We start from the raw sequence: 27143 nt of genomic DNA on the forward strand, positions 1-27143 counted from the left end.
TAAAAAAAAAAAAATTTAGTTCAGGTGGAACTTACATAAATAAAAACTAGGGGTGCAACGATACACAAAATTCACGGTTTGGTTCGGTTCAATACGTTTTTGTCACGGTTCGATACTTTTTCGAAACCAAAATAGAGAAATTTCCATACCCTTTTTTACTTGTTTATTGAAAATTAAATGTATCTGGTGCAGCTACACCGCTACACCTGACACATGCTCTGCTGTGCATACTTAGCACCATATAAAACAAAAACAGCACCATTTAAAAACAAGAATAATATTAAAAAATAAATTTATCTGATGGAGAAATCACCCATCTTATGTGGTGCATTCTTAGCAGCAGAGTATATATTACAAATAAATTGCTCATGGCATGGCATGGGTCAAAGGTGACAGAGGAAAAATCAATCAACTTGGTGTAGGTCATCGAACTATGTCAGATATACTATGCAGTGAAAGAATGCCAAAATGGAGAAATTGGGGAGACAGCTAATTGGGAGCGCCAAACGGAAAATTTAAAAAGACAGGGGCATCAGGCATACCAAAAACTTATGGAATACACTAAAATAGGGAGTTTCTTCAATTTACTTACTAGTTGCCTGGCTCAGGGAGGAGATGACACAGAGGATGGCTCAGTTAGCAAGAGAGCGTCTTCCACCTGTTAGCAAGAGAGCCTTCAGTTATCGGTGAGACAGCTGCCGCTAACACTATTAGCAAATCTGGCAGAGTGAATTCCCAAGCCAAATGCAACAGACCGGCCCCAGCATCTACGGCGCCTGAGTCTCCGCGCCGCACCTCACTGCTAACATTGAGATCCAGACGTTAGCATTCATTCTCGTCCCAGAGCATGCAGGTACATAAAAATGAGCAAAACTGCACTTGAGAAACATGGACATTTACAGATGTTCATGTTACACTTAGAATTCCAAACTAGTCCTGTCTCAGATTGTGAGAATGACAGGCTGTTTATGTTGTGTAAGAAAAAGAGTTATAAATTAATTAAGACACAATTGGGATTTATTCTGATTTTATAATTCCATTTTTTAGTCTGTGAAGACCCATGCACTGAAATTTTTTAAGTAAAAAGTTTTGAGCTGTTTTCAGGATCAGTGCCCCTATTTTTAAGCTTCCTTTATACTGTAAGTTGAGCTGAAGTCAAGATGTATATATTTGAATAAGTATTTAAAGCATTCAGATTAGTTGTTTTATTTGAGTGAAAAAGTAGGTCTTTTTCTATGCAACCTTTACTTATAGGTTGTTTTCAACATTCCCATACGATAGAGTACTGAGGCTGACATGTTTTCATAGTTTGAAACACTGGGTTGCCTTGGCTTGACACAGTGGCGTGCAAGATCTCTTACATTCATCTAAAAAGCCAGATTGCACAGTTAAGCATGAGTTTTTAAATTGACCACTCTTGGATATTTCTAGGTATTTAGACTAGCCTACACCAGACTGTGAGCTACAGTTGTAATATTAATGCTAATTCTGTGGTTTTGGGGGGCAAAAAGTGCTTCAGGATTTAGTAGGCAGCAGAATTTTGGCGGGGGGAGGGGGGGACTTGAAAGACCTTGCCCAGGGGCACCTCGATGTCTTAATCTGGCCCTGCCGATATTGAACTTTTTCACAACATTCTAATTTTCTGAGATACTGAATTTTGGGTTTTTATTAGCTGTAAGCCATAATCATCAAAATGAAAAGAAATAAACACTTGAATTACACCAGTCTGTATGTAATGAATATATATACCTAATATATGAGTTTCACTTTTTGAACTGAATTACTGAAATGTATCAACTCTTTGATGATATTCTAATTAATTGAGATGCACCTGTATTGTATTGTCACGAGGGGGGCTGTTCCTGCACGCTATCTGCTTTTCAGACCCAAGTTGACCATGAGCAAAGGACTGTGTTGACGTGTTTGTCGCCTTGTTTTTGAACATTTGTATGGCTTTTTTTCCACAGATTCATCACTAGGGCAGTTGTTGGTGGTAAACATTTTCCCAAAGGGAATGGGAAGCGAAAGATTGATGCCAAGCGCAGCGCAGCTGCCATTGCCCTGGATCATCTGTTGAAGTCGTCTAATGAAATTCAAAGACCTGTCCGCTCGGTAAGTTGGCTCAAAGTATTACTGGTTCATTTTAAAATAAAAACAACTCTTTTAAGGCTCTTTTTCATAGTACTATTATCATCCATGGACTTTCCTTATCTTATTTTATCTTATTTAATTAGGGCTGTCAAATGGTGGGACATTTTAATCATGATTAATTTTTAAAAAGTCAGTGGTTAATTACTTTTAATCACATCCTTTTTTATCACCTTCCATTTTGTATTAATAACTGTTTTGTTTGATTTTTGATTTTTTTTCTCTTGTCTTAAACTAAGGGTAACTGACTTCCTGTTTGGATACAGACCTGCTTTTATAAGTAGACCTAAGATTTTAACATGAATTTAACCACAAAAACAAAAGGAACTTGTTTTCAATTGAAGAAGGAAACAAGGGCAAAGTAAGAAGGTAAATAGTTGGTATCAAATTTGCAGATGGCTTTTGACTAGTCCACTGTGCTGTCTGTGAATTTTTTCAAAGCGGAATGTGGACTGGATCCCTGTGGCTGCTGGGAAACACCGACGTGGCTTTACAGACCCTCTTTAGCACAGTAGAACACATGCGGCCCTCCTCTAGTTCCTGTGGCATTATCCCTCCAAAGTTTCTGAAATCTATCCCCCCTGTAGTTGGCCTGTCTCTGCTATCAATGATCAACCAGTCACTTGCATCAGGCTCTGTTCCCGATTATTTTAAAACTGCTACTGTTCATCCACTCATCAAAAAACCTTCCTTAAATCCATCACCGTTAGAAAACTACCGTCCTATCTCAAAACTTCTATTTCTTTCAAAAATCACCGAAAAATTGATATCTGAACAACTCCTCAATTTTTGATAAATTTCAGTCCGGTTTCCGAAAAAAACATAGCACAGAGACAGCTTTGCTACAAGTAACCAATAGTATTTTAATGCAGGCAGGCAGACAATGGCCAATATTAAATTTTAATCCTTTTAGATTTAACAGCAGCATTTGACACCATCAATCATGCTATCCTGTTGGACAGGTTAAACAAATGGGTTGGTATCTCTGGCATGGCCTTAAACTGGTTTCATTCCTATTTGAAGAATCGATATTTCAAAGTCTGTATAGATAATAATGTTTCTTCCCCAGCTCCTCTGTTATGTGGAGTTCCCCAGGGTTCGGTCCTTGGACTGATCCTATTCTCCCTCTAAATGTTGCCGTTGGGCGGTCTTTTGAGCCAGTTTGAGGATGTGTCTTATCATTGCTATGCTGATGATACTCAGATTTACCTTTCTGTTAATCCACATTCCCTCAGTCACCTCTCCTCTCTCCATAAGTGCTTGGCTGCTATCAAAAACTGGATGTCCTTAAACTTCCTCCATCTCAACCCCGACAAATAGGAAATACTTGTAATTGGACCCGATCACTTCACTGCATCAGTTGAACAGTCTATTGGCCCGTATCATTCTAACATTAAACCCACAGCAAAAAACCTTGGAATCAGCTTTGACCAACACCTATCATTTGAACACCATATTACGAAACTTGTACAGACCTGTTTTTTCACATTTACATAGACCATTTACATAACATTGCAAAAATCAGACAAATGCTCTCCCCCTCAGACTTGGAACTTCTCATACACACTTTCATTTTCTCCTGCCTTGACTAGGGCTGGACGATTATGGCAAAAATAATAATCACGATTATTTTGATTGATATTGAAATCACAATCAATAAATACGATTATTCATTGATTTCAAAACTTGAGTATTTATTGAACCACAACTTAAAAGAACAATGAAAAATGAATTAGTAACAAGTAAAATAACAATATATTAAATAATAGCAATAAAAAAATTAAATTAAATTAAATACCCAATCTACATGCACTACTGTAAAACTTGCAAAATCTGCAACATGCAAATTGTCCTGCCATGTCCTACCCCTCTTCTCAACCAAAGGCTGCCGTTCTGTCATGATTTTGATCGTTCGCTCCTCGTATTATTGATCCACATACATCACACGCTTGCTGCAGTTGTGCACGCAACACAGGTGCATTCATAGTGCTTTTACAGTGTAGAAACTTGCATACACACCGCCCAGTGCAGCACATTAATCGTTTTTCTTCGATTATAATGTTTTTATGATTGGGAGAAGCCAAAATTGAAATCACGATCAAATTTCAATTAACTGTCCAGCCCTAGCCTTGACTATTGTAATTCTCTATACTCATGCCTGACACAGTCTTCCATAAACCGCCTACAATCAGTTCAAAATGCTGCAGCCAGACTTTTAACCAGATCCAGCCACCGGTCCCACATCACACCCATTCTTGCATCTCTCCATTGGCTTCCAGTAAAATTCCGAATCAACTACAAAATCCTGTTACTCGCATATAAGCACTGCATGGCCTTTCTCCTAGTTAGATTTCTGACCTCCTTGTCCCATACATCCTCACTCACCCGCTCAGATCATCTAACCTCAGCCTTCTTTACATCCCTTCTTCTAATTTCAAAACTAAAGGTGATCGAGCCTCTCTGTGTTAGCTCCCACCCTGTGGAATAAAATCCTGCACTCTGTCAGATCAGCAGAGTCGCTGGAATGTTTCAAGAAACATTTAAAAACTCACCTGTTTAGACTGGCTTTCTTATGGTCTTGTAATTTGAAGCTCCTCCAAATTGTTGTGTTTAATTACTATGTCTTGTTTGATTATGTACGATATGATGTGATTTATTTTTCTCTTTGTGTGGATTATCGTTTTTATTTATTTATTTCCTTTTTGTGAAGCACTTTGTAACTGAATGTTTTAAAATTGCTATATAAATAAAGTTTTACTTACTTACTTACTTACTTACTTAACCAAAGTGTCTGAAAAGGAGCAATAAGAATGTAATTAATCACAATTTAAAAAAATAGTGCACTAATTGTGGATCTTAATCCATTGTGATTAATGTGATTTATCTTGACGGCCCTGATTTCATTTTAATGTCGCTTAGGTAAATGTTTTGAACCCTCATTGTTTACTTTTCAGTCTCTATTTTATCAGATTTATTATGTATCTATTTTTTTATAGGTTTCACTTCACACATTACTCAGTAATTATTAAACCCTGTCCATATTTTTCAACCCCAATTCCAGAAAAATTGGGGCACTGTGTAAAATGTAAATAAAAAACAAAATGCAATGATTTTTAATCCTCATAAAGCCATATTTTATTCTCAATAGAACATAAACAACATATCAGAGACATTTAACCATTTCATGGAAAATATAAGGGCTGCACAGCTGCACAAGGGTTAGCGTTGTTGTATCAAGAAGGTTCCTGGTTCGCTTCCTTGTCAGGGCCTTTCTTTGCAGAGTTTGCATGTTCTCCTCGTGCACACATGGGTTCTCTCCGGGTTCTCCAACTTCCTCCCACCACCAAAGACATGCTCATTAAGTTAATTGGTGACTCTAAATTGGCCATAGGTGTGAATGTGAGTGTGCCTGGTTGTCTGTCTCTGTTTGTCAGCCCTGCAATTGCAATTGCCCTACCTCTCGCCCAATTACAGCATGGATAGACCAGAACAGCACATCCGGGTACTTATCCCAAACGACGCCAGCCCCTCCCCTTTCTGGGGGAAAACATTCCTTAAAAATGAACTGTAGTCATTGGGAAAGATTGGGTCATTATAGATTTAAAAGCTTAAAATATGAAAACTGTACGGTTAAATGTTCATTGGGAACCACAGTCAAATGGCCAGTGAGATAAACATGTAATGTAGGCAAATATGATGAAATATCTGCATCGTAACAATATGAAATGAACAAAATTATAGATGTACATGAGGGTGTGTTCAGGCTCCCTCCATCAAACTGGACAACCAGTCCCATCTTGTGACTGGAGAAGTCATAAACCGACATCACATACCTTATGCGTGTTGGATCTAAACACTAAAATGTGGTTCATAAGTTAGTGAATGTGTGAAAATGCTGTCAACAGACAGGTGGACTACAGCTCCTGCTGTCACAGAGCCTGAAGTCATTAAGAACACAGCACCAGTCCAACATTTGCCCACTCTACTCTCTTTCGTCATTTGAGAACAACAAAACATGCCTTACATTATGACTTTTTAATCATTAAAGGCACAAAACACAACAAAAATAGCTTTCAATCACATTGTTTCAGATATTTTGGACAATGGATGGATGAAAAATATAAGCTCATTTTGAATTTGATGGCAGCAGCACATCCTTAAAAAGTAAGGACAGGGCCATGTTTACCATTATGTAGCATCCCCTCTTACACTGTGAATGTCTGGGAAGTGAGGGGACCAGCTGCTGGAGTTTTGGGAGAGGAATGTTGTCCCATTCTCGTCTGATGTAGGATTTTAGATGCGCAACTGTCCTGGGTCTTCTAGCTGCAATTTTCCTTTTGTGATGCTCAAAATGTTTTCTATTGATGAAAGCTGAAGCTGCTTTCAAAGAGACTTGAGAGCAGTAATTTGTGTAAATTAGTTACATTACACCCCTGTTTTTGTAATGCAGTGGCCCCTGAGGGCCCTGAGTTCACAAGCATCCAATGCTGATCTTCAGCCAAGATGTTCTTCATAAGTACCACCTACTTTCTCAGATTGTTGGTGCCCTGTCCCTAATATTTTGAGCTGTTTTGCTGCCGTCAAATTTAAAATGTGCTAATATTTTTCATAAAATGGTGAAATGTCTCAATTTCAACATCTGATGTGTTGTTTATGTCACAATTGATTTTGGATAGTACTTGTTCTGCCTTTCTGTTTCATTTTCATTGGAGAATTAGCATATTTCAGTGTTGCTTGTAGATATTAAAAAGTGAAATGCCAATTTTATCTCATTAAAGGTAGAAAATGCAGCAGGACCTTCAACTGCACCGCTTTATCAGGGAGGAGACCAAAACATGGAGGTGACTGTGCCGGCCTCACAGCCAACAGGAAATGAAACAAACACTACTCAGTAAGCCTTTCATCTATTTAGTTGTTTAGGCATGAGTTAATGTAGCTGTGTTTTAGTCCCACAAACTAGAATCTATAATTTTGCCCTCAGATAACTTTAAAGACCCTGTAAAGCAGGGGTGTCAAACTCAATCACAGCAGGGTTTGAGTTCTTAATGCGAGATGATGATTTTGAATCTGTTCATATTTTCACCTTTTAAACTCATGATTTCCACGTTTTATCTCATACATTTGCCTTTTAAAAACATTATTTTGACTTTAAATTTCGTGTTTTGATGTTTTGAACTAACAAGACTTTTTAATCTCAGATTTTGAGCCTATGAACTTATCATTTTGACTTTCAAAAAGAATCTCAATCATTTTACCATCCGTGCTAATTTGTTTTTCTTTCTTTTTTTTTTTTTTTAAATCATTACAGGTGAAAATGAAGTTGACAGTTTATAGTTGAATTTTGACCCTGTTAGGTGCTCGGGTTGGATCTAAATTCAGAAACCGACCCCTGCTGTGACTGAGTTTGAATCCCATGTTTTAGATGAACCACGTGTAGAATTTCTGCACTAAAACATGAGAATAAAAATGACTACATCTATGTTGATACTCTGTTTCCATTTAGTGCACCCTAGTAGTGGAATCTCTATACTCTGGTTTTGGTTGAACCTCTACAGTCAAACCCAAAAATGTGTTTTTTCTTTTTTTTTTTTTTTTTTTTTTTTTTTGTCCAGTCTAAACGCTGTATCTGGAGGTGGGCAGAGTTAATTTAACTTTAATTCTATCATTATCCTCTAACAAAGACAATAAAGAGTAACTACACCACAGAGTTTCAGCTGAGATGCAGATAGAGGTGAAACCGTTACCACTGTTAAAAATGACCATAAACCGTCCCCCATGGTTATCATACTGTTTCTATTTCAATTAAAACAGTTAATGAGAACCCTTCTTTAATACCATGGTAATAATGTCCAGACAGCAGCTAGGTGGGCTTGCTCACTGAGGCTGATAAGGAAAAAAATATCCACGGGTCGACAGGACATGAAAAGAAACATGCAGGCAGGAGCTTATGCTGTCTACATCAAATCCCAATATGGCCAGCTGCATCTGTCAACTTGTAAACAGTGCAATGTTGCTTTTACCTAAAATGTTTCAAAATACCAGTGAATTACACAGCAGCAGAGATTTTTTGTTCTACACAGCATGCAAACACTCAAGTGTCTTTTTCAGAATAAATCGCAAAAATCCTACTTTTCTTTGTTTGTATATGTTTTACTTAGTCAGTATAATTACATAAAAATGATAATCCTCTTCAATGTAGTGATTGATATGACATCTGCAATATGAGCCAAAATAATTGCATTAGATATCTTTTTAAAATAGTTAATCTCTAGGTTTATTAAGTTATTAAAGTTATTAAAATTAAGTATAATATTGTGCTGGTGCTGATATAGAGTGAATTATTGTGCATGTTTGTTGAATAATATATAAGATAAGGATCTAAAATATTTTTGCTATTAAATCACCATTGCAATATTGGGGAAGAAACATCGCAATTAGATGATTTTTGAAAAATAAGAGCACAAGCTGGTATCTCCAACTTGTCTAGTTTTAAGTAAAACCATTCTGGAGCCAAACAGATAAGTCCCCTTGGACATATTCGCCCAAAATCACCAAATTTTGACCAAACATGGCTATTATTTCAGTTCCTTTGCATTTAAGAGGATGGCCCCAAGAGGACTTTTTGTTCGTGTAGTCATGATACATATGTGTACCGATTTTCTGGCATGCCGCTCAGACCTATGGGCGGGGCTCCAGGATACTAAGTTTTGGGGCCCCCAGGGGGCCATTTTTGGGCAAGATGAATGGAACAACCAGAATACAATTTTTTTCACCAGGATCTTACAATCTGCCAAATTTTGTGAGTTTTGGAAAATGATAAGGCCACCAAAAAGGCAACAGTTGTGAGTAAAAACTAATAATGATAGTGAAGAATTCCTTCAGATACAATAGGGTCCTTGCCAACCCTAGGTTGTGCTCGGGCGCTAATAAAAGTATTTGAACAATAGTGTTGTACTCAAGACCACACTATCCGAGACCAGGAGACCAAAGCTGAGACTAAGACCATAAAAATCTAGTTAAACAATCATGACAAGGATGAACAGTTAAAGAGAATTCTCTCTTTAGTTTTAGTTTTCTTTTTAATAAATTTGACAGATAAGAACAAGGGGTCTGCAACTCTTTCAAAGCACAACATGCAAAAATCTCAAATCTTAACAGGTTGTTCAGCTAACTTCTTGTAAAAAATAAATCCTAGTATGCATTTAAAGCAACTGACAAGTCCATGATTGTTTTAAATATCTGAAAATGAGATGTTAATCTAGCTTTGTCAGCTGAATGAGGCCTAAAGTAAGTGTTCAGAGGTATTTCTATGATGGACTGATGTCTGAGTTTTTGTAGGTGTAGTTTTTTTGTTGTTTTAGCAAGTGCTTCTCCTTGTTATCACATCAATGAAGTTGATGAATCGCAGCTCAGTGTTGGTCTGGACTGGTCTTGATGGAAAATCCCGAGTCCGGCCAGTCTGAGTCTGAGACAAGACCAAGACATTCAAAATGTGGTCTCAATACCAAGATCGTTCTCTAATACTACAACGCTATTAAAGAATAATATTTTATTCCGACAGTTTTTTTATTTAGTCTATTTAAGGTTCAGCCTCCCCACAGTGTCTGCATAGACATAAGCTGGCCCTTGTAAAAATGTAGTTGATGATGGCCCCTGGTATACACCATCATTTCACACACTAGTTAGCCTGTGATGGTCTACCTTAGCTGGTAATTTGAGGCCTGAAAAAGCAGCATTGTCTAAAGATGGTAGGAAGAATGAGTTAGTGTCTTATCCCTCCTCTCTACCCTGTCCATGACTCTCTAAAGGCGTTTATCTAATTCCAGGGTAGATGCACCTCATCTGAAAGTCTGTGGTTTAGTTGCTCTTTAATAGTACCATTTTACAGTTTTAGAAATGTATTTGTGAGTTTGTCTTGTCTTCATCATATGTAGCCTAATACCTCCTCTTGTAGGTGTAGTAGTGTGTAGTTTACAGTCTTCCCTACTTCTTCTCTACATCCTCACTTACGTTGAACTATCGCCAACTTGCAGACATAGCTCCAACCTCATGCACCTGCTCAGATAATCAGAGGCTAAAATCATACTGTGGGTTGATATTTAGAATAGTATCAGCAATGTTTCTTAAATATTACTACAGCATTGTCAGTATGGGGATAGGGTCCTCTGTCAGTGCCTTTTTTCTTCTAAAGTTCTGACTTTGCTCAATTTGGTTGGTATCAGATCCTGGCAATTCGTGCCCCCAGCTTCCACCAAGAAGTTGAAGGGAAAAACCAAAGCAGCCAGGCTCGATGACGGCATGAAACGTGATGGGGAAGAAGATGAGGTGAGTGATACTCAACAGTTTTTCCTGCATTTGATAAAGGCCTGTGCCTTTGTGTAGTTTTAGCCTCATTCACAAACTTCATAATCAGACATTTTTCTTAAAAACTCTTAAATGCGGGTTTTCTATTTCCAAGAAGATGCTGACCTGTACAAAATTTTATCTGAGATATTTTCTCGGCAAAAAAGAAAACGTAGGACATTCGACAGCACTCTTTCATACTCTGTATGCGCTGTAATCTACACATAAGCTGTGTTTCCATCAGGGGGTCTGGTTTGACTGATTACGGCTCAGTGTTGATTTTGTCAACTAAAACTATGTCTAAAAATGTTTGTTGACAGCCTTTTTTTTCCCATGACAAAAGCTAGACTAAAACTAACAAAAATAGAACTGTGATGACTAAAACTGACAAAAATTAAGTTTAGTTTTTGTCAAAATGACTAAAACAAGACTAAAATGTAATTTTGTTCTTGTCAGACATTTAAAATCCATGATATTTCACCACTGTGGGTAAATCTGTCAAATTGCAATGCATCTATAGATACTCTGCCTCTCAGCTGTAGAAAGCAGGGACCCCAAGTTTGGCAGGGTGCAGAGAACACACTACCATGATTTGGTGCCAAATTTAGGCAAGAGAATAAATGCTTGGACTCAAAGTAAAGACTAAAATATGAGGACTTTTTATGGACTAAAACTAGACTAAAATGTTTTGAGTTTTCGTCGACTAAAACTAGACTAAAAATAAAAAGGGTTTGAGGCGTAATGGTATGTTAATATATGAATATATCTAGTCTATAAAAGTTAATATGACAAAATATAAAAGTTTAGAGCTGTACTGTGAGAATTTGGCACATTAAAATAAAGTAAAGGTTTAGCTGATGTTAAATCCGATTACATTCAGTGAATATCATGGGTGCATTGATCTCATTTTAAAATAGGCTGCAGGCCAAAGTTTTATAATCATGTTCAACAACTTCAGAGCAATGTTTTCAGAAGTTTCCTAAACTAAGAAAAGGAAACAGTTTGGATCTCTGTCAAGTCCAGGTATCCCTAATTTATGCAGATAATAGTCTGTTTTTCTCCCGTTTTCTCGCTCCTCAACCAAGCAGACTTCATGTTTTGCAGCCATAAGTTGAGCAGCTGAGTCGCGCGCTGACGTGACGTCAGTGCAACCCCCTATTGTTGTGTGTGTAGCTCCCCCTTTTTGGGACGGATAGGTAAGATTGGTACCCCTATGGAAGGGTGCTGAAAAGTGGGACGGTAGGGGTCGGTTTTTTGGGACCCTTTCCAACTTTTGCTCTATGGAAACGCAAAAATATGTGTGCTGTTCTGCACCGAACTGAGCCGGACCGCTTGGTGGAAACAACCTATAATATTGCTCCCTCTAGAGATGAGTAGCGAAATCTGGTACCAAAGCCAGATAGATGCTTTGATTGTATGACAGTTATTTATTAACCTTTTCTAACTGTCTCCTCCTCATTAGAGCCTTGTTCATGCTGAAACGATGTGCTTTCATTCTACAAGCCATGAAGATTTCTGCATACTTGTCGAATACAAGTTTCCAAAAGAGCAGAGGTCCTCAGACCAGCAGGTAGGGTCACAGAAGCTTTCCCCTTTTTTTGTATGCAGTTCATGGTGGACAAAAAGTACCATATCTCAGTGTAGTTGAATTTTTCTTATTCCACAGAATGGTTTAAAACTATCTTTTCTTTCCTTTATTTTTGAAGGACTATGCCAACCAAAACAAAACAAGGAGTCAGAATGGTTTTATGTCAAGGTATAGAAAAATCATTAATTTACATTACTGTGTGAATATTAAACCCATAAACCCTTAAATTTTAATTGTTTGTATGTTTCTGTCTTTTGACAGGAGTACCGCTATTATGAAGGTAAGACATTCTGCAGTACAGATCCTAGTTAATTTTGCTTATTGAACCATTATGCTGTAAACAGAACCCTCTAAGGTCAGTTTAGTGTAAAATAATACAATAACTTTATTTATCCCTGCAGGGAAATTCAATAGGAGTTAATAGAAATAGGAGTTAAAATAGGAAGCAGGAAGATGTTAAAATAGGAGTTAAATCCAACTTTTATCCTGATGCCTTCAAATGCATGGCTAAAACTATAAAATGTTTTTAGTAAGAAGAAATTTTATGATAGACAGTTCTAACTTTAATAATATCAAACCCATTTCTCTTTGTTTTAGACATCTTTTGAGTCTTCAGTCTCTAAAGATGGAGCATCATTTAAGATATCATCACAGATTTCTACGATGCCAACATGGTAAGGTACTTCCTGTGTCTAGGAAGACTGGAGTGTGTTAAACAGGGGTGCGATGTGTATGTATAAGTCAAGAGATTCAAAGATTTATGAAATTAATTACAGCCTTTGTGATTAATTAATCGCATAGAACAGGAACAAGAGGAGGAATGGTTTGAACATTACAGAGAGGACCTGCATTGCTTTGCTTTTGTGATGTTCAGTAGAGTAACAGAAATTTTTTCCACTTGTTATTTATTAAAACTAAAAATCGAGTTAAATCTTATCTTATCTCGTCTCGTCTTGTCTGGTGAGCCAGGTGGCTCATCACACCTCTTGTGTTGAGGTAAATACTGAGAGGACTGAACTTGTGTCTTTCCCTCTGTTACTTCAGGGAACATGACAAATCGTCACTCCAGAGCAATTCCCTCTGTCAACATGATTTTGCTGGTCCATCAGACTGTCCTGAGGTTCAGGTATGTTTTTCTCCACTGTGTAAAATCTGCTGTTCTCTGAAGTCCACTCTCGTGATATGTTATGTGATGAGAGATGCAGGGCTGGGGTACAGAGACGAACAACCAGGCACACTCACACCAACGGCCAGTATACAGTCACCAGCGAATCTGAGCATGTCTTTGGTGGTGGGAGTCAGAGTAAAGCAAAGTCCACACAGACAGGCCTGTTAGGGGTCGTATCAGCTGTTTCTAAGTTCAAACGCAGCTTAGTCTTTCACGACGGAGTTTATGCTCTCCTAACATTTAAGGTGTTGCACCAGCTGAGATAGTTTCAACGTAGGCTTAAGTAATAAATTAAATCTTCCACCTACCTCCTACTAGGTGTACAGTCCTCTGTAGAATATGGCTGACAGCTCTATTACTAAACATAGGTTTTGTTATTTTATACTGGATCTAAATTTTAGGCTGTATGCTTTAATAATCACCTATGCAAATGTCTCATCAGACTTTTCATCCACACTTGACGCTGCTTGAGGATTAACGGCAGTTCAATCAGAAGAGACTCATTATAAGTTAATGATTTATTTTACAAGTTTGGAAATGTTTGGCAATGTTTGAAACTGACGATCTTGGCGTATAGACTCTATCATGATGTGTTCATTAACTTGAAGGGGTAGTGAGGCAGACAGAGGATAGGATATTTTTGTGAGGTATAAGCCATAGCCATCATGATTATTACAGATTATTTAACTTTGTGTGCCTAGAATATATGTAAACTTAACCTCTACAGAAAAATATTCATGATATTCTGTTTTTTTTAGATGCACCTGCAGAAATGCTGGATGTGCCAAAATAGGATCAGCTAATTTTGCACCTTTCAATGCAAATAATTTTTTCCCAAACTGAACCAGACTGATTGGTGGAAACAGGTTTTTTTAACCCTCTTCTCATCACTTTAGACTTCACAAAATCCAAGAGATGATGGCAAAAATGCCAAACCCCAAGCCTCGAAACGGCGGTCCTCAGACAATCAGGTAACATCTCTGTGCCTACTTCCAAGCTTTGGTTTTGTAAAACTGGTATCTCATAAAAAATCTAATTAACTGTTCTTTCTTTCAGGATGCTGTTGGTCACAAGAAAAGGAAGAAAAACCGGAAGAAAAGCCCAAATGACATATCAGCCCCCGGACCAGAGTATGAAGAATACATCCACACTAACTGGTAAAATTGTCAATATTTGGACAGACATTCAAGACTTTTCTGTTTCTACCCTTTGACAGGTTTACAAGAAAGTTCTGTGACATTGAGGATATTGGGTGCGGAGGCTACGGTTGTGTTCACAAAGCAAAACTAAAAACTTCAGGAGAGTTCTTCGCTGTGAAGATTGTCCGCTGTGATGAGTGAGTATTCAAAAGTTAGTGTCTGCTTTGCAGTGCAGCATTTATGCAAGTACTGTCTCAACAGATTTGTTTCCTTTTCGTCAGGAAGTCTTTTCGAGAGGTGTCTATGTTATCAAAGGTTAAACACCCAAACATCGTCCGATACTACAGCTTTTGGACTGGCTCTGATGGATACAAGTGGAACGATAAATTTTTCAGTGCGAGCTCTTCCGGGTAAGACCTGAAACCAGGAGGACAATCATTTTACCCTCTACCTGTACAGTCCTTCCACAGCCGGCTGCTGAGAAGCATCCCCACAGCATGATGCTGCCACCACCGTGCTCCACAGTGGGGATGGTGTGTTTGTGGTGATGTGCAGTGTTTGGCATCTGATGGCTCCATTTTGGTCTAATCAGACCAAAGAACTTTCTTCCACTTGACCATGGAGTCTCCCACATGCCTTTTGGTGAACTCTAGTCCAGATTGAATCTGAGTTTTCTTCAACAGTGTCTTTCTCTTTGCCACTCTACCAAAAAGCTTTGACTGGTGAAGAACCCGGCCAACAGTTGTTGTCTGTAGAGTCTCTCCCATCTCAGCTGCTGAAGCTTGGAACTCCTTCAGAGTAGTCATAGGTGTCTTGGTGGACTCTCTCACTAGTCTCCTTCTTGCGTGCTCGCTCAGTTTGTGAGGACGGTCTGATCTAGGCAGATTTACACATGTGACATATTCCTTCATTTCTTCATGATGGATTTAACTGAACTTGGGGCGATGTTCAGAGCCTTAGATTTTTTTAATCCATCCTCTGACTTATACTTTTCAATAACCCTTTCTCTGAGTTGCTTGGAGAGTTCTTTTGTCTTCATGGTGTAATGGTAGCCAGGAATACTGATGAGCCAGTGACTGGACCTTTCACTAATTGTGAAATGAGATCACCTGATCTCTGTTGAATCAGGTCAGTCACTTTAAAAGCAGGGAATATTTATACAGTCACTTATTTTACCTTACATGTTTTTGTTTTGTTAGTATTACTTTGAAGAAATCTGTTTTTCTTAGATTAAAGAGCTCTTATTTTTTTTGTCAAAAACAAACAAATTCTGTTGACCATAAGTGATCTATAAAATCAATGAAAGGATAAAACATCCAAGGGGTAAAGCATATTTTAATTTACTAAAAAATTGCATTTCTTATCTGCCCCAACTCATTTTAACTGTATTTCAACACAATAGTATGAAATCATATGAGAAATCTTGTCTGCCTTTCATTCTTGACCGTTTTCTAAATGTGGTATTAACTTTGCTAAGCTTAGGTCTTCAAAAGTTCTTAAAAAGTCTCAAATTGATATATTTTTTAAAGTGCCAGAAGTTGAAACCCTGTTAAATCTTCATATTTTCATTCATGGTTAAAGGACTGTTATTATATATTCTTTACCTGTTTCCCATCTCATCTTGTGCAGGTCTGATGGTGATTCCCCCAAAAAGTTCCTCTACATTCAAATGGAGTTATGTAAAACCACAAGCCTTAAAGACTGGATTAAAAAGAAGAACACTCAGTCTCTGTCAAACATCAAGAGATGGAAACAAGCTTTTGGGATTGCTCTACAGATAGCCAAAGCACTTGAGTGCATTCATGCCAAAGGTTTCATTCACAGAGACATTAAGGTGAGTGCTCAACTGGTTCTACTCTATGGTTGCAATCAAAATGATTCAACCCCCTTTGTAAATAGGGTTTGTTGTGAAAATGTGTATTCTTTCAGCTTTTTGCAATGAAGAAATCAAGGAATGCAATTGAAAAAGCTCAACACAACTAATGCTTTAAGAAGCTTCCCCAAATTCAGCTGAAAATGCAATGTATGATTTATCATGACTTCTCCAGTCTCAAAATTATTCAACACCCTTCAAGGCAGCATCTTTAGGACTTAGTAAAGCAGCCTTTTGCTTCTTAGACCTGCTGAAAATGAGATGCATATCCAGACACCAGCTTCTGGCAGCTTTCCTGAGGAATCTTAGCCCATTTCTCATGTGCAATGTTCTCCACTTCAGTAATATTCTTGGGCCTACCTGCTGCAATCGCCTTCTACAAAACCCACCAGGGATTTTTTACGGGATTCAAATCAGGCGACTGTGATGGCCATTGTAAAATCTTCCAGGACTTCTTCTGCAATCAAGCCTTGGTGGAATTTGAGGTATGCTTGGGATCATTGTCCTTTTGGAAGGTCCAGTGACGCCCAAGCTTCAGTTCCCTCACTGACGGCGTGACGTTTCCTCCTAGGATTTCATCATACTTCAGTGAATCCATCTGTCCTTCCACACGCTGCAGGTTTCCAGTGCCAGAGGATGCAAAGCAGCTCCAGAGCCTCACTGAGCCACCACTATGCTTAACTGTAGCCACAGGGTTCTTTTCAGCGTATGCTTCATTCTTCCTCCTACAGACATACCGCTGATCCATGCTGGCGTTTGTGGATTGTGGGAGAAAGACAGAGAGGAAGCCTGATCAAACATCACAGCAGATTTTTACACTAGACAGAATCATGTGCTGGTTCTCATAGAAGTTGTCAATATTAACCACATTTATTGTTAATAATTAAGGTCCACAACTGGAAGTGCATCATTTTTATAAATTGTGATAAACTGCATGCTTTATGGTTCCTTTTAGCACACTCTGGTTAATTCACATCAGTGTCTCTCTGCAGCAGTGATGTTAAAGTCCACCACTGATCCTTAATGTCTCCTTTCACTTTAAAAACTCACAGAAAGCTCAGCAGACAAGTCAGAAGTCATCTGAACCTTGTGTTATCCCACACCGTCCTCCTTGACCGCCTGTCTCACCATCTTGGCATCACTGATACAGCTCTCTCCTGGTTTCACTCATATCTCTCACAAAGAAAACAGTTTGTTACCATCGGCACCTCTCACTCATCCCCCGCCCCAGTTAACCAGGGCGTGCCTCAAGGCTCTGTTCTTGGACCTCTCCTTTTCACCATCTACATGCTTCCCCTTGGACAGATTATTCACAAACACGGTCTCAGCTTTCACTCTTATGCAGATGACACCCAACTCTATCTCAGCACCAAACCATCCACTCAGCTCCCTCCCCACTCCCTGGTAAACTGCCTCCACGACATCAAAGCCTGGATGACCTCTAACCAACTCAAACTCAACAGCAATAAAACAGAGCTCATGGTGGTGGCCCCCAAAGCGCTGCTGCAGAAGGTTGGAGATCTCATGCTCGATGTGGACGGGACCTCCATCTGTCCATCCTCCGAGGTCCGAAACCTGGGCGTCATCCTGGACTCCACCCTCTCCTTCCAGTCCCACATAAAGTCTGTCACCAAATCTGCCTTCTATCATCTCAAGAACATCTCCAGACTCCGACCATCACTCCCTGATTCTGTGGCTGAAACACTCATTCATGCTTTCATAACCTCCCGCCTGGACTACTGTAATGGAGTCCTGTCTGGAGTTCCCAGCAAAACCCTGGACAGGCTTCAGTACGTCCAAAACTCTGCAGCTAGAGTTCTCACCCGCACTAGACCCTGGCAACAAATCACTCCGACCCTCATCCACCTCCACTGGCTCCCTATCAAGTCCCGTATCAACTACAAAGTCCTCCTCCTCACATACAAATCTCTCCATGCTCTGGCTCCCCAGTACCTTTCTGATCTCCTCCATCCATACACACCATCCCGCAACCTTCGATCTTCAGACACCGGCCTACTTTCCATGCCCAAAACCAAATTCCAAACCTATGGAGACAGAGCCTTCAGTGCTGCAGCTCCCACCCTCTGGAACACTCTTCCTGCAGACATTCGTAGCGCTCCATCTCTAGACATTTTCAAAAAACATCTCAAGCACCACCTGTTCACCACAGCCTACAGTCTTCACTAAACCACCCCTTACACTCATCCTACCCCTCACATAGTTTGTCCATGTCTATGTGTTCCTGTAAAGCGTCCTTGGGTTTCTTGAAAGGCGCTATATAAATTCAAGATATTATTATTATTATTGTGTTTTCAAACTTTCACCATTTTACTGCCCCCTTATTTCATTTTCAATCCATAACAAGTTCCTTTTTCCATGGTTAAATTCATGCCATAATTCCACCTTTAAACGCAGGTCTGTAGCCAAACAGAAATAAGAAAGTAGAAGAATCCAAAATGACACAAAAGCAGCTTAAATGCAAAATTAAGATTTTAAAATGTAATACTAAAGTTGTGATTAATTGTAGTTAAAAAGTTTAATCGTTTGATAGCCCTAGTTTTTATCAAGGTCCCTATTCACTCAGGTTTTCCGGACATGTTAGAACTTTAATTTTGATTTTTTGTTTTGTTTTGTTTTTTGTTTGTAATTGTCAGCCTGGAAACATCCTTTTTGGCTTGGATGATAAGGTGAAGATCGGGGACTTCGGTCTGGTCACCTTGGATGATACTTCAAAGGATAGGACAGCCTACCAAGGATCCCCTCGCTACATGGCACCTGAACAGGTGAGATGGCTTACCCTGGCACTACTTCTTCATTCCTCTGTATAGTTAAAACAAATGTGCTCTTTTCACTTCAGTCCTATTATTTTTTTCACCCACCACATTGAGGATGTCACCTGTTCTGTAAAATTTTGGAAGATAGGCATGTAGCTTACGACACGTTTGTGGTTGTAAGCTTAAAAAGTCGACTCAAAGCTGAGCTTAATTTACCAGCTAAATCCAGGTAAAACTAGTCAAAAACGCCTATCCAGGCATCCCCAAAATAACACAAACACTGGGTTTGAACCATTTGGAGTGGGTGTCTTTAGAAAGCTAACACTCTGAAGTTTCTTCCCAAACTGTCAGACTCACCCTAGCTGCTCCTGGTATTGAATAAAACAACAAAAACAAAGATTTTTTTTATTTCCCTGTCCCACATTATATTGTGAAACAAAAGCCTGTCGCAGGGAAGTACACACATTGTTGGTACCCTTCTGTTAAAGAAAGAAAACTGAAATAACTTCAGACTGAGAAAAGTAATAATAAATAACAAACTAGGTCTGCAAGCAGCACTGAACGGGCCCTCACACCTTGGTGCATGTTGGGTCCATGGACTGTAGAAAGAATTGGACAAAGCCTGTGTGACGTCAGCCATCAGCTTACAATAGGTGGACTCAAACAGCTCTTGAAGCCAATCTGCCGCGGCTTCCATATTGAAATTGCTGTCTCAGCTGAACTTTGGATCAATCTAACGGCCCGCCCACTAAGTGCGACTTCCTGTCAGTTAGCTAGCTAGCATTCTGGTTGACAGAAACGTAGCTTCTGCCTGTCAAGCTATCTGTCAATCAAATGAGACACGCCAGTCAGTGCACAGTGAGGTTTTCCTAACTATAATCTAAACCATTATGGTACAAAAAAATTCGTCCCCGTACAGTGAGAGCACATGAAGACATTAGCTAATAACACACGTTTCATTTTTTGAACCAGGCTGTAAATCAGTTTATTTTTAGTGTAAAAACTGGCTGTTTAACAGGTGTCCAGTCGAGACTTCCGATGTTTCTGCAGCCAGCCTCAAGTGGACATTCTGGGTATTGCAACTTTTTGCACTTCCACATTGGATTCATTTTTCAGCACTGGAGGTTGCTGCTTGCTTGAGTCATGGGGCATGTCGGGTCTTGGTGCACGTTGGGTCTTGGTGCATGTTTTCAGAAACAATAGCCATCTGAACTGAACTGTGAAACAGCCATCAATTCACATCTTTAGAGGACAGCATTGGATTGGATTAGGTGAATGCACTGAATTAAAATCTGATGTTGAGTGACTGAGGCAAATCATGCATGGAGTATTTTTGCTAACAGTTTTTGGCACCATAACAAATATGTATTCTTGGCATAGAGATTTAAAAGAGGAATTCTAATCAAATTTGTGAGAGTGTTATATTTGCCTGTTGCTAATGAGTCTGAGTGTCTTTTAAAGTTATGATTTAACCCTGAAACTCTTATGGTCAATCCCATTTCTACCCCTTAGCCCTTATCGTAGCCCTTCCCCTTGGTTGTGTGGTCACGTCAGGTGAATGGATGTCCCAATTAGGGCTGAACGATTTGGGAAAATAATCTAACTGCAATTTTTTCCCCCAATTTTGCAATTGCGATTTGATATGCAATTATTCCTTAAGTTCCTTATCTTATGTATTTTCCAACAAACACAAGCAATAAATCATTCTATATCACAACCAACACAATATTAGATAAAACTAGGGCTGAACAATTTTTTAAAAATATCTTACTGTGATGTTTTTGACTTGTACTGGAGCTTGGATATGAATTATTGTATTGAGGGGAGTGATCATTTTTATGTCATCCTCATATTTAATCAGAAAAAAGAAAGTAGGATTTTTTTGTAGACTATTGTAGAAAATGGGTCTTGAATTATTGCATGACATGTAATGTATACCATCTCTCCTGCAATAAAGTTGTAAAACTGTTTTTTTGACTCAAATTTCAGATTAAAGAAATATTGCACCTTCTGCGATTTGAAAATTGCAGCAGGCCATATTGCAATTAATCTAATTTTCGAGTAATTGCCCAGCCCTGATCCCAATTCTTTTTTGAATAGAGGGCTAGGGCCAAGGGCTACATAGCCCTTGAAATGAAGATTTTTCAGGACCACACTTGAAACCAAGGGGTATGATGAATTTCCCACCATGCACTGTGTTCACTTACGGAGCCCCAGACATGACATGGGCAAAAAAATTTAATTGTGGCCACAATACAGCTATACCGTGCACACAAAATATTAATACATGGCCACAAAATACTAAATTGTAGCCACGAAGTAGGTATAGAGTGCGCACAAAATACTAATTAATAATATTAATAATATTCCTGGACAGCTGGGTAAGCAAATTGAGCGCACCTTCCTATCCCGGCATCTAAGTCGTACCTCTGCCGGTAAAGCAACCTGGCTCTCAATATTCTGTTTAAATGCCTCTCGGTAATAATGGTTCCTTGCAATGCCAGGCTTTTCAGAATGTTTTTGTAGCTCATTCCCAGCCTAAAATAAGATTCAGTCATACTATCCCTGTCCATCGTGTAGCTTTGGCCCTCTCCTGCCTCTACCTTAGACCTTAGAGAAGGTGCGCTCGATTTGCTTACCCAGCTGTTGAGGAATGATATATTATTATTAATTAGTATGTTGTGCGCACATTATACTTATTTTGTGGCCACAAATTAGTATTTCGCACGCACATTATAGCTATATTGTAGCCACAATTTAATTTTTTTTTTTTTTTTACCATATCATGTCGGGAGCTCCGTATTCACTTGTGAAGGAGGCACATAAATGTAAATATTTTTGTCTTTTAGATATTCACTCCAGCACTCAAATGTGAAATTTCAGAAGATGTGGGGTTCATTTCTGAATGCATTCCAGATTTTATAGTGGCTTGTCCATTATAATTCATTTGAAACTCTAAATACCATTTATTCAGTTCATGTATTTCATGGATTATTTTATTATTATTTTATTTTTCTATATTTATTTCTGTGAGAGTCTAGTCTTTGTAGACTTATAGTCATTCTTACCCATGTTTGTTAAATGCATGTTTAGTTGAGGTAAAGGTGCCAGCTGCTCTAATGTAAATAAATGCCTGGTCAGTTATTTTTCTATTCATCATCCAGTTCTGCACTTTTCTTTGCCTGAGCTTTCTGTTGTGCCCTCTAGAGGTTTCCTCCAGTAATACATACAGGCTGATATATTCGCAAAAACACTCCTTGCACAGCTGGGTGAAACAGCCGGTACATCTCTGGCCTAAAGCTGATAATTTTGTGATCTATGATTCCACTATTACTGTAACGGCTAACAGGTCTTCTTTTTTCTTTCACAGTTCAATGACAAGGCATACGACAGAAAAGTGGACATATTCTCTCTGTGCCTGATTATCCTGGAACTCTTCTGTAAATCAATGAAAGATGAGAAGGTGAGTCTGCAAACAGTGGATCCATTTCAGAATCAGAATCACCTTTACTGGCTGAGTGTGCTCAAGCAACAAGGTATATGTCTCTGCTCAGGTGTGCTCTCAATGCAGAAGAAAAGTAAAATATAAAAATAGATAAAAGGTATAAAAAAAAATCAAGATTATAAGATTATATTAGGTATAAAAATCAAGATTTTAATGTTTGCAAGCTCTAATAAGGTGTTTGGTGTTTGCATTAATGGTAAGGTTGCAAGATGTGCAAAGGGGGCAGGAATTCAGAATAGACATGATCAGAAGTATAAATATGCAATGATGTTTGGAGATTGGGCGATATTTATTTTTCAAAAGTGCTTAGCACTTGACGTCACTGCACAGTGCATCATGGGACTGTTTGGCTTGATACTGCCATATTGAAAGGCCATCAGTTGTACTGGACTACCTAAATACCCAGCACTGAGAGTGTTATTTTGCCATTTCTTACAGGGTATCCGCGGAGTCTTGAAAAGTATTAAAAGGTGATAAATCAATTTTGGGAAAATTAAGACCCTTAAAAAGTATTAAAAAGTCTTATCACGACTTTATAAAGTCTTAAATTTTGAAAGTATTTTTTCTGAACTAGCTGTCCAAGAGTTCTAGTCCCAAAAACATCATAAAAGTGTGTGAATTTATTCATTTTTATTAAAAAACAAAGATGAACAGGTACATAAAAAACTAGGCTATTGTAGGTGCGTTCCTAAATTGTCTCTGAGAGTGCCAGAGCGAGCGAGTGGGCGGGCGGGTGGAAATTCAGAAACACAAAGATTTACTATCCCAGCCTATTTGAATTTTGTTGTATCATAGTGGTCTATAGTCTTTATCACAAACTAAAACCGTTAAGTTAAAAATATCACTGATGAAATGGTTACAGCTTGAAGTGGTGGTGAGGTATTAAAAAATATTGAGAAGGTCTTGATAAAGTCTTAAAAAGGTATTAAAATTAACTTCAAGATTTCTGCATATACCCTGTCTTATAATGCTAAAATGCAGTTTAAAAGAAAGTGGTTCGTACAGAGGCAAACTTATACCTGATGCAAAGAGACTGATATTATCGGAAATTTAGACCCAAAGGGAGTGCCAAAAGAAGACTCGCTTCAGGACCTGGACACCTTGCTTCCTCTTACGGTTCCAAGAATTTTTAGCTTCCTCATATCTGCTTTAAGTGCTGCCCAGTCAACTCTTGGAGCTCACAGCTATTTTTTTCGCCATCATGTCTCGTCTGGACTTTTTGTCTTAAAAAGCTTGTAAAACATCAACCCTGTGGTGCACAGTCAAGGTCTATACATCCTTTTTTCCCACGTCAACCTGGGCTTTAAGAATATATCTGCTACAGTAATGTCACTTAAGTTTTTAAAAGTTATAGGACTCTAAAGACAAAAGAAAAAAAAATGATTGGAATTTGAAACTCAGAGATTTTTATTTATAACACACAGAAAACATTTGTGATTAAGCCTTTTCTTTGCACATACTTGTTCCCCCATCTCTTGGGGATACAACAGTGAAAAAAATAAACATTTTGTGACTAACGGTTTTCAAAATATCTACATATATACAAAGAAAAGTCCATGCGCTTTTTTGCCATTCCTTAAATCAGTAGAGACTCAACTGGTTGACTACACCTCCCACAATTCATTGCGATAAACAACATGGCAGTGGCCTGGGCAAAAAGCCGAAGTAAGTGATTGAAAATGGATTAAACATGGACAAAAAGACGTTTATTATTGGATCTAATTCAATTATCGGATTCAATTTGTAAAGACCCTTAAAAATCACTGAAGTTCCAGGCTCGCTCGAACAGTGTCCTTCGGGGCTACGGAGGCATGAAGTAGCAAACGAACAATAAGAAAGTCAGCTTTCAGAGGAAAAAAAGAGTAAGTCTCTATGACTTATGGTTAGAAAGTAATAAAAAAAAGTTATAATCTTGTTATTTACGACAACAACGTCCTCAGAGACCCCCGAAAGTCAGCAAAGTTCTGGGCTCACTAGAAAATGTTCTGTAAGAGCTATGAATGAATGCAAGACATGATTAGAAAGGCACAATGGAGAGCTTTAAGAAAAAAAAACAAAAAAAAAACAGTGCCTATGGTTCAAACATTACCAAGTGATTTATAAAGGGATGAGCTCTAAGGGTTAACCAGATTTGGATCTCTGGAAGCCCATGTACAGTTTACCAATGGCTGGGTACATGACCTGAAAGTTTATAAAAGTCAGAAAATCATTTATAGGTTAGCCCTGTTGTGTATCTTCCCACAGACATTAACATTCAGGTTTACACTTCTTAAAACAACTCGTAACCTGAGCCTTTGTTGGCAAAATACCTGAATGTTTAAGGTCTACTCCAACTCTAGACTACTGGGAAATGAAACACTGTCAACACGTGATAATTAAAATAAACACTATTGAAATTGGCCACATTAAAATAGACCTGTAAATCTGTTTTCAAACATCAGGAACAATATGCAAGTGAAATTTGACCCACAACAACAATATAAGGAACATTAAATATTGGCACCTTCCTAAAATAATGACCTAAGTCATAAACTTTTCAGGAGACAGAAAAAACTGAATGAAATCTAGGGTATATGATATTTATCAACCATTCCATCCACACAAAAAGTTTTGAAAATAGATGACCTCTGACCTACAAATAATGCTGTCAGTTATTTAACATAAGAGGATTAGATGACCTAGGCTAAAATTACCTCTGGAAGAGGTGACTTTAACGAAACAGTGTACTTTCAGTTTCCCTCCTACTGTGACAGACTGTGAGAACGGTAAGACACAAACAGTCTCATTCTCAAAAAAAAAAACAAAAAAACATTTTAACCCATTGTTGATCTTCTATCTAATCAAAATGATCATAAATTACTAAAAGAAAATTCTGAATATCTCAATATGATAAATGATAAAAATGCCCTTAAGTGGATTATCAATTACCAAAAACACCTAATGTATCAAATGAGATTAAAAAAAAATGTTGAATTTTATGGAAATTTAGATTTTTTTTGTATTTCATTAGAAAGTGAGATAAACATTTCAGTTCCAAAAAGTTAGAATTTTCTGGCTATAATTTGTGTTTTCAGGCTTTAAAAGGTTAATATTATGAGGTTCCTCATCACATGTATTTTTCAACAAATTTAAGCAATAAATCATTCTATATTATAACCTACATTTAGTCAGGAACACACTCATCATTTAACCATTTTATTGCAAAATGCATTTACAGTTTTACTTGGCAGAGAAGGCTCTGCTCTAAAGATGCTCCCTGGGTTAGTCAAGCAGCATGCTTTGACTTCCAGGGAGCACATGGCTAGAAACCTCCATATGGACAGATACATTTATGACAACGCCCACTTAAAACAATGAAATTATTCTGAAGAAATTAATCAATAGTAGCATTAATCTAAATGTGATGGTGTAACAAGCTTTAAGCTATAAAGGAGGAGGCTGGGGTGGAGAAGGTGAAGCTTTGCGGTGTTGACGCTTAAATGTTTGCAGAATGTGCATAAAATCTCTGCTGCTGTAGAAATGAATATATCAAGCTGGTATTTTGACACATTTCAAGTTGAAGGAACTTTGCAACCTCTGTGAGTTGTAAATTGCAGCAGGTCATATTAGGAATCCCTAAGAGCTATGTCATTTACACATGAAATACTACCCAGGCACAGGGACAGGAGGTGGACCTTTCTCAGTTTGAAACTGCAACTCTACGTCTGTTTCTGGCATTTTCTGGCAGTTTTCGGGGCTTGCCATGAATTCCTGTGAAAAGTTGGAATGTTTGAAGTTCCCTGGAAAGTCACAGGGCCGAGAATTGTTGGGAACCTCTTTTTCATGCAGTGGAATTAATCTAATTTGTGATTAATTTCCCAGCCCTAGTACTATATGGTCAAAAAGTTTTACATTGTTGGAATAGTCAAGTCTTTTATTACTTCCCACTTCTTTGTCGTACCGCAGTGGAACCACAGTATGTCGGCTTAGCTCTTTTAAACAAAGGTGATATTCTGTAAATAACTTTATACTGGTAAAGGTTATTCTATATCAGTGATCATCAACTGGCAGCCCAGGGGCCACATCAGGCCCCCCATATCTACCAATCCGTCCCCCAGAACATTATCAAATTCAAAACTTGCAGAGATAAAAATATGCTGTGGTAATTCTGGTATCTTTTTTTTAATGACTCCCAAAATAAACATTCAGCTTCAGACATTTTGGGAGTGCATTTTTCCTGCTTAGGTTTCTCATATATCACTACACAGCATATTAGCTTGTTTGCAATATAGCAACTAATCTCACTTTAAGAGCCTAAAAATGGCATACATTCAAAAGAAAATGATCTGTTAAAAAAATTAATAAGACCATTTAAAAAATGGTTTTGATTTATTTAAAAGTTCAGCCCCCAAACTGCCCATTTAAGGTACAGCTGTAGTTGATGACACCTTTTTTAAACTAACTTCTATGTGTTTTTATTTATTTCCTTTCTTTATGAATTGCAGGTTTTCAAAGCTGCCAGAGGCGGGAAGCTTCCCAAAGATTTCCCCCAGGATTTTTTACCAATGGTAAGTCCTAACATTCTTATCTTACCTATAAATAGTTGTCGGAGAAATCCGTTAGATA

At 38.2% G+C, this 27143-nt stretch overlaps 1 protein-coding gene across 1 annotated transcript in view; it reads left to right on the forward strand.

The window, feature by feature from the left end:
* The window catches only part of LOC121511321 (interferon-induced, double-stranded RNA-activated protein kinase-like), a 29909-nt gene that overhangs the window by 1860 nt on the left and 906 nt on the right, over positions 1 to 27143 (forward strand). Inside the window, exons 2-17 of the mRNA XM_041789957.1 lie at positions 1968 to 2112; positions 6927 to 7039; positions 10371 to 10473; positions 11954 to 12061; positions 12198 to 12247; positions 12341 to 12359; positions 12677 to 12753; positions 13124 to 13205; positions 14144 to 14218; positions 14304 to 14377; positions 14464 to 14583; positions 14668 to 14796; positions 16016 to 16220; positions 18914 to 19042; positions 22404 to 22496; positions 27023 to 27085. Coding sequence (XP_041645891.1) covers positions 1968 to 2112; positions 6927 to 7039; positions 10371 to 10473; positions 11954 to 12061; positions 12198 to 12247; positions 12341 to 12359; positions 12677 to 12753; positions 13124 to 13205; positions 14144 to 14218; positions 14304 to 14377; positions 14464 to 14583; positions 14668 to 14796; positions 16016 to 16220; positions 18914 to 19042; positions 22404 to 22496; positions 27023 to 27085 — 1585 coding nt within the window. The remainder of the gene's footprint in view (positions 1 to 1967; positions 2113 to 6926; positions 7040 to 10370; positions 10474 to 11953; positions 12062 to 12197; positions 12248 to 12340; positions 12360 to 12676; positions 12754 to 13123; positions 13206 to 14143; positions 14219 to 14303; positions 14378 to 14463; positions 14584 to 14667; positions 14797 to 16015; positions 16221 to 18913; positions 19043 to 22403; positions 22497 to 27022; positions 27086 to 27143) is intronic.

This window comes from Cheilinus undulatus, linkage group 6 (assembly GCF_018320785.1).
Source record: "Cheilinus undulatus linkage group 6, ASM1832078v1, whole genome shotgun sequence".
NCBI lineage: Eukaryota > Metazoa > Chordata > Actinopteri > Labriformes > Labridae > Cheilinus > Cheilinus undulatus.